The sequence below is a fragment of the Artemia franciscana genome, chromosome 13, assembly GCF_032884065.1.
Source record: "Artemia franciscana chromosome 13, ASM3288406v1, whole genome shotgun sequence".
NCBI lineage: Eukaryota > Metazoa > Arthropoda > Branchiopoda > Anostraca > Artemiidae > Artemia > Artemia franciscana.
This window is the reverse complement of record NC_088875.1, coordinates 34020700-34028872: the sequence shown is the minus strand read 5'-3', so window position 1 is coordinate 34028872 and position 8173 is coordinate 34020700. Positions and strand designations below refer to the sequence as shown.

The 8173-nt window shown below is 36.7% G+C and overlaps 2 protein-coding genes across 2 annotated transcripts in view; both read left to right on the top strand.

Moving 5' to 3' along the window:
- The first annotated feature begins 702 nt into the window (after positions 1–702).
- Positions 703–8173, top strand: part of LOC136034846 (tyrosine-protein kinase transmembrane receptor Ror-like) — a 75850-nt gene continuing 68379 nt past the window's right edge. Inside the window, exon 1 of the mRNA XM_065716310.1 lies at positions 703–829. The gene's annotated coding sequence lies outside the window, so the exon portion shown is untranslated. The remainder of the gene's footprint in view (positions 830–8173) is intronic.
- LOC136034303 (craniofacial development protein 2-like) lies at positions 5886–6608 on the top strand. The gene has a single exon (XM_065715440.1). It carries the CDS (start codon positions 5886–5888, stop codon positions 6606–6608), a length of 723 nt encoding a protein of 240 aa, XP_065571512.1.

Genomic DNA, 8173 nt, shown 5'->3' with positions numbered 1-8173 from the left:
CGATTTAGCTCTTGGAATCAATAGCTGAAATTCCATAGATAAAAACAGTGGTTTTACATTTTTCAAATTATTGATTTGAAGAATTGACTTTCTTGAAATCAAAAGCTGAAGTTTCATAGATAAACACAGTAGTTTTACATTATTTGATTATTAATTTTGAAGATTTATTTGTCGGATTTGATAATCATTCTTCAACTTTATTATGTATGTATGTATGTTTAATTTATTACCCACAAAAAGCAAAACAACAGTGGGAAGTACAGGAAAAGAAATGAAAAGAATAGGAAACAAAAATAGCACAAAAATGACTTCAAATACAATGAGCAAAAAAATTGATTAACCAACTTCAGGAAGGAAAAAGGGCAAAAAAGGGTCATAGTCAGAAATATAATTCGACGTTCTCACACAAAGCTTCAGTAAGACCATTTATTTGAGATGGTATGTCAATAAGGTCAAATCTATCTTCTAAATTACTGTTTCGGTACAATCGTGGTAAACGAAGCACAAATTTACAATATTTAATATATACCACTCTTAGGGTATTACAACGGTTTCTATGAAACAAATGGGTAATATCCTAAAGGAGAATAATGACTGGAGAACTAAAACTAGGGTATGAACTACAAAGACCTTTTTATTAATTCTTCCTTTATTGGGCGAAATTTTACCGTGTGCTACCCTTAGATTCTAACGGCTCTTTTTATCAGGATTGAACATGGAGAAGAAGGAGAACAACCGAAAGAAATTCTCAGCCAATTAACTGAAGTAGAACAAGGAAGAAAAGTATCTTCAAGATCTAAGGCGGCCACTTGGTAAAGACTATTGAAAGGTATAAAATCATATTTAGAAGGGTCAATTGACAGACCAATGGAACTAAGACGCGACTTAAATATTGAAAAAAAAATTCAATGAGGCTTCATTGGCTACGGTTTAATCGACGAAAGTCTTCGGTATAAGCGATACATGATAATCCGACTTCACCATAAAACATTGAGGATGGTAGAGACCGTAGGCGTTGAGCTAATACGCACTTGAATACACTGGACCATAATACAATTCCTCGATAATCTCCTTTAAAAACGGGAATGAGCTTTAAAAGCTCCCCTTTCCGTTTTACTCTAACTTTAGCTCTAATACCGTAAGACTGCCAGGAGCGATAGTCTCCAGATACACAGAGAGAGAAAAGCTTTATTAATTTCACAACAACAAAATTAATTAACAAACATAGCCACTACTAGAAGACTAAATATCCTGTGCGTAGTGACTTAATTAATTAATCAATTGACATAATAACATATAAATAAATGTACAGAAAAAGGTGCCAACATTAGGCATTAGAATGAACGAGGTTGTCAAACGCTCCAGAAATATGAACTGTTAAGCAATAAAGTAGAATTTTGGATTTATTCGTATCTGTCATAAGGCAAGTGAGAATATGGTGAAGGTGCGAGCAGCTAAAACCACTAAGAAAACCAACCTGCATAGAAGTAAAATCGCACTTAGAACTAATTTCCGGTTATTATAAATATTCCAATACTTTATTCAAAAAACATGACAGAGTGATTGGTCAATAGCTACTGCAACTCTCAAGATCATTTCCTCGCTTAAGAATAGAACTAATATGACCGATTAGAAAACTATCTGGTTCAACAGATTGAGCCAGACACGATTGAAATAGCGGTTTTAAATGACAGGTAAGAACGGGGCAATAAAAAAATGATTAAAAGAAATACCATCTTTGTCGAGATTGCTGTATCTTTTCACTTTCTCGAGAGTAGAACGGATGTCATCCGATGAGACTGATAGAACATCAGATTGTCGAATATGATTTGGTAAAAATGGTCTTAGCTTTACAAGAAATATTGCTTTGAGGGACGTATTAACCGCACTAAAAACTAAATGGTAATGGTTAGAAAAGTCATTTAACTTCAAAGTTCAATGCGTGGCGGATATGTACTTTCACTATTAATTATATTCCTCAAAGGATTTATCACTTGGTCTAACTCCACACATTCAAGCGAGCATGGCGCAAACGGCTTTATAGTTACGCTTAGTTTTCTGTTTAATCTTAAAAACGGGTCCAGAGGAAGGACGGTCACATGCGATCCAAAGGCGCAACCTAAACCTTGCCTTAGTTTTAACACGTTTGAAGGGTTTCTGGTACCAGACCGAATTCTCTCAACAGACACAGCGGCATTGACGGCAGCTTTCAAACAAGCAGATATTTGGTAGTAATAAGAGTTTAAATACGAGCAGCTTGAATAGGAACAGAAGTTTGAAGCAAATGCTAAGGGACTCTAATTGAAGATAATAATGGATTGAAAGCGGTGATATATAAAGGGAGATCAATACGTTTGCAGTCATACTTACTGAGCCATTTAGAATTGGATGGAAGAAGCTTAACTGACAATGGGCAGAGGAGGTCCCACACTTTAGAATAAGATGGTCATCATCAATCTTTTCTTCATCGACATTGATGACTGAGTCGATCAATGACGCACTTGATGCAATTACGTGATCAATATTAGGCTTGAGTCAACTTCTATCACGAATATATATGAATGATCGGCTCTCCGCTGTGATATGATAACTACTGGGTAGCGATTCTAAGAGAGGATTCGATCTATCCGAATCATGAGGGATGTCATAGTTCATATCACCAGCTAAGATCCAACACAGATTCTTAGAATGGATATTTTCCAAGAACGTTTTGAGCCTAGAGCGTCATCTGGCGAATGCAGTGAGAGATGTGATAATGCGGCGATCGCAGGGAAGGCATAAATTTACTAGGACGAGATTTTTAAAACTAAGTCGTCACAATAAAACATAGATGGCGTTAATACAACTTGAATAAAATAGCTGTACCACCAGGGAGACGGCCCTTTTATTTACCTGCGAGTTGTGAGAAGGAGATTGCTTGAGACTAGAAATATTAACCTTTTTTAAAAGTATTCTTGCAGGAAAACAATATTACAGATTGACAAGCTGGAGGCCGTTATCCTTAATATCATTTATGTTTTAAACTCACTTGCGTTGAGTGAACCATTTTGAGGCGCTAGATAGAGCTTCCTTTAGAACTTCGCATCTGAGATTGTAGGACACATGGTCTTTACAGCAATTTACACGCTCTGGCAAAGCGATAGACGAATTGTCCTTGGTGTTTACATGGGGGCCGGCGCATCTAGAGCTCTTCCTCTCGGTGGGCTTAGGAGGGCAACTATTAATCAAGTGAGCAGCGGACTGGAATTGAAGACATCCCCTTGGTATATATTCTGTATTGCATACTCGAAAGATCTATCCAAGCCGAAAACCAGACGTAATGGTAGAATCACGGGCAGCAAAATCAAGGAAGTCTAACCGAAAATCACGTGGCAATCCAATTTGAACAGTTTTAACGAGCCCTGAGATTACAAATTCAAGGTGTTCACTCGAAATACTACTGGAGACACCTCTAACAACACTGATTACTTCCCGGTTGATAACCTTTGCTCGAATATTAGGTAGGCTTGACGAGGTCGCGGCGGAAAATTATTTTGCTAAAGAGTTTTGTCAAGAGTAACGACAAGCCAGCGCGAACCATCATGAGTGGGCTTAACCAAAAGGATTACATCATGGCCAGCAAGCGCATCAAGCTTATTTTTGAGTAAAATAGGGCCCCTAAGATCAGGCGGCGGATTCTTAAGAACCCCAGCAAAAGACGGTTTTAAACTGCTCGCATTGGCAATATTTGGCTTACCATATCAGGGAAACGATGCATCTGGACATGAAGCACTAATCAAGAGCTTAAATAGATCAAACCAATTGGTTACATTAGTGTTAAGAGCTATAAATGCTGAATCTAGAATGACAGGAACTTCGGATGGCGATTTAGTTACAAAAGTTGGTTAGTGATATTCTCTGCACAAGACCGGTTAAACCCCGCTATGATATCCGAAACAGAACTTGTCTTACTATTTGCTTCTGGCTGTCCTAGTATCACCTTAAAGGGGAAGCAATTCTTGTAAAGCAGTTTCTTAGATTCAATAATATCCTCAAGTTTGAAAAATTCGGCCGTGTCTTTAACAATCGTACTGCAATCGTGTTTGCTGTCAATACTGTGCTGAATAAAATTCAGAACTGGACAATAGAAAAGACCAAACCACTGTTGATCATCTGGACTTTTCATGTGATCAATAATGTGATCAATAATCAAAAATGACCTAGAGGTTGACACAGAGACACAAGCCAATTTTGCTGAAATTCGGCAAGTAACAACGCTGCTGCAGTTTAAAATTGTGGCGGACTTTCGAGAATACGAAGGTTCGGGGCGCTTTCGAGAGTACAGAGATCATGCTTTGACAATACTGCTCAAAATAGAAAATATCCTAAAAATTAGGGGAAACGTCGGTTCCTGGTCACCTAACCCCCGAAGTTTAAGGGAGGTTCTTCTCAGCGAGTAAACCGGTTTATCAACTCTCTTGGAGTCAAGCGCTGAATGAGAATAGTAAGCGCTTAAAGTCTTCTAGGTTTCATCAACATCAGATGTGGAAAATATCTGCTTTACTACTTATAATTTTGGCATTTTGATTTTTACCCCTTACTGGACTATTAGTTCTTCCAAGAAGCTGGAGTTGATATCAGACTTGTAAGAATAGCGCTAAAGCAGATTTTTAAAGACAGATCCATTCCAGTGGGAAGAAGGGGGGGGGCAAATTTACAAAAAAAAACTGCCAAATTATCTAAAAAATATAAGACATAAATAGATGAAACTGTGATAACCTTAATATTTGGAGGGTGCGTTCTTTAACTCCGAGAGTCTTCACTCTGTTCATATATTCTTACGCCAAAGACCAGTATTTGAAATTAAAGTTTCTAAGAGCACAACGCTTAAAATATTTCTGGGGTAACAGTTAATTTCTCTTTGGCAGTCTTGGGTAGACTCAGTGATCCTCGAATTTTTGGGCTACAGCCTGACTAATCACATTGAGGAATGAGGCGAACATCTCAATTGGTTTATCGTCTTGGTGTTTATTTCTTAGCCTAGAAAGATGTATTTTTTTCCTTGAGTGATGCTTATGTTGGATGCTTCCCATGTCGTAGCTATCATTTATACATATTGAGTTTTATTGAAAAAATAACGTTCCACATCGTCAGAAGATTAGAAAAAAAGGTGTCCTTCGCTTGGTATTACCACTAAGCGACATCAAATTAATTAATTAGTTATATTAAAGTCTAGGCTTGAATTAACGATAGAAAAAGCCAGGCCCAAAGCTTTACTGGCATCTAACGATACGCAGGTCTTCATATAGTTCTCCGCTCGAAAATGCGAATATTATTATGATTATTTTGCTTATTTTAAATTATTCTTGTACATGATAACTTAAGCTGTATTTATTTTAGGCTGTATTTAACTACATTGCTAAATGTAGCCCTTAGGAAACAGATTTTGACGAACTCAATGTATTGCAAAAACAAACTTCAAGGAAATAGTTTGTGGCTAGAAAAAAACAAAATTTTTTTGGTTCAAAGCTTTTAGAGCTAATATTATTGGGTTCCAAGAATACCTGATATCCGGGATCATTGCTTTCCCTGAGGCCAAAATAATTTAAATGATTTAAAAAGCATGAAAATTGGAAATTGGAGTGTTAAGACATTAAAAAATGACTATTGTATCGACATTTTGACTGGTGAATTCAGACGATTCGAACTGGACTTATAAGAAGTTTCAGAAGCTCATATCCCATGAGTAGTAAGCATGAAATTAGGTGATATAGAATTTTTTTTTTCTTCAGGCAGGAAGGATGGAATACATAGACAGGGAGTAGGGCTCATGATGAATAAGAAAGCTGCTTAAGTCTTTTTTAGGCTGGAAAGGTATTAATAATAAAATACCAATTGCTCATTTTATGACTAAAAAGTTCAGGGTATCATTTGTAGCAGTATATGCCCCTGTAGAACCGACTGACGGAGATACTAGTGACTCAGATGAATTTTACTTACAGTTACAGGAGCAAATAGACAGGGTCCCAGGTAGAAATATGGTGTTTTTACTAGGAAATTTTAACGCCCAGGTCGGAAGAAATAGGGACAGATGGTATCCTAGCCTAGGTAAATTTGGTATAGGAAAAGAAAACAGTAATGGCTACAGACTTTTGCATTTTTGCAGGTATAAAAATCTAGTTATAACCAATACGGTGTTTGATCATAAAATAGCCCATAAGTTGACATGGTTTTTAACAGATAGTAAGACAACAAATCTTATTGATTATGTTATAGTAAATCGAAGACTGGCAAGATCAATACAACATACTAGAGAGGTACTATATAGTAGTGCTGTTATTGATGTTAAAAGTAAAGATCACCATCTAATAATGCCTAGGGTTAATTTAGAGCTGAAATTTCAGGGTAACTACCTCCCGGGAAGTTATAATGCATGTAGAATCAAGAATGAGAATCTGAGAGAAACTTTCCAGGAACAGTTGAATACTAAACTTGAGAGTTTAAAATTTGACAACGTGGAAGATGGTTGGAATTATTTTAGAAAAAAAATTTGTGAAGTTGTTGATGGTGTCTTAAGGAAGAAAGTTCGGACACCCCTAGGAGAAGAGACTTGTACAAGAATTTTCTGAGTGATAGATCACATGAAAACAAAAGGAATGTAAAAAATAGTAGAAAAAGCAAATAAAGAGGTGTGAAGTGGAGGCCATGGATAAAATTGCAGAGGACCTGGGAGATGGAGCTAGACGGCATAATAGAAAAATATTGTACTGACATGTTAATAAATTCAGTGAGAGTAGTCAATCCAGACTTGTCCCAGTTAAAGATAGGAACGGGACCACAATTAGTGATAAGGAATGAATTAAAGAAACATGGGCAGAACATTTTTGAGAACGTGCTAAACCGAGATATAGCTGTAGGAAAAAATACAGAGGAAAATTAAAAAAGTTTTTGATACTTTAGATGTGAAGTAAGATTTTTTTTTTGAGGAAGAATTAGCAACAGTACTAAAAGGATGAAAGAATAATAAGGCTCCAGGTGCTGATAGTGTGGTAAATGAGTTTCTTAAACATGGTGGCTCTGAGGTTAGAAATAAGTTACTGAAGATTATGAATTTGAGTTTTGAAAAAGGGGAAGTACCTAACGATTTAGGAACACTTTAATTCAACCACTGTGTAAGAAAGGTGATAAGAGTGAGTGTGGTAATTATCGAGGCATTAGTCTGTTCTCTTTAGGTAGTAAATTATATAGTAATAAGATACTTTTTAGACTGAGAGATGCTGAACAAAGTTTTAAGAGAAGAACAGTGCGGTTGTAGAAAAGGTAGAGGGTGGTTCGACCAAATGTTTACTTTTACGTTAATAATTGAGAAATACCTGAGTTACCAAACACCTTTGGTCCTCAGTTTTATAGATTATGAGCAAGGGTTCAATCTGTTTATAGAAGAGCTTTAGCAAAGGTCTTATTCTTGTATGGTATACCAGACAAATACATTAAAGTGATTTGTGCTTTGTACGAGAATAACACTGCTGCGGTTAAGGTAGGAAAAGAGGTTAGCAGCTTGTTTTGTATCAGATCAGGAGTTAAGCAGAGTTATTTTTTACCCCCCTTTATATGTATCATCTTGATGGAGTTTGTCTCAAGGAGCACAAGAAAGGCAGTGGGAGACCACGGAATCAAATGGGAAGGAAAAACTCTCCTGGAATTGGATTATGCTGATGATTTAAGAATCCTAGATGAAAGTGTCAGCAAAATGAATGAACTTTTGGAGGTTTTGCGAGTTCAGGGTGCTCGAATAGGTTTGAAAATTAATTTTAAGAAGACTAAGTGAAAAGGTGACGTTGGTTAACGAAAAAATTGATTAGGTGGGGAGCTTCACTTACTTTGGTAGGATTTTTAGTAAAGACGGTGGGAGCAGTGAAGATGTCAAAAGTAGAATAGCCAAAGCTCAGGGTGTTTTTCCACAGTTAAAAAAAGTTAGGAAGAATAAGAGGATAAGTCTGCACACCAAGATTAGAATATTGTAAGCAACAGTGATGGCAGTGGTCAAATATGGATCTGAAGCATGGGCGCTCCGAAAAGTGGATGAAGATTTGCTGGATGTTTTCCAGAGAAATTGCCTACGAATTGTTCTGGTACTCCGCTGACTAACAGTATTCCAAACAGTAGGCTGTACGAAAAACGTGGTTCAGTAATG

Coding starts and splice junctions, on each gene's coding strand:
- LOC136034303 (XM_065715440.1), top strand. CDS start 5,886: ATGACTAAAAAGTTCAGGGTATCATTTGTAGCAGTATATGCCCCTGTA.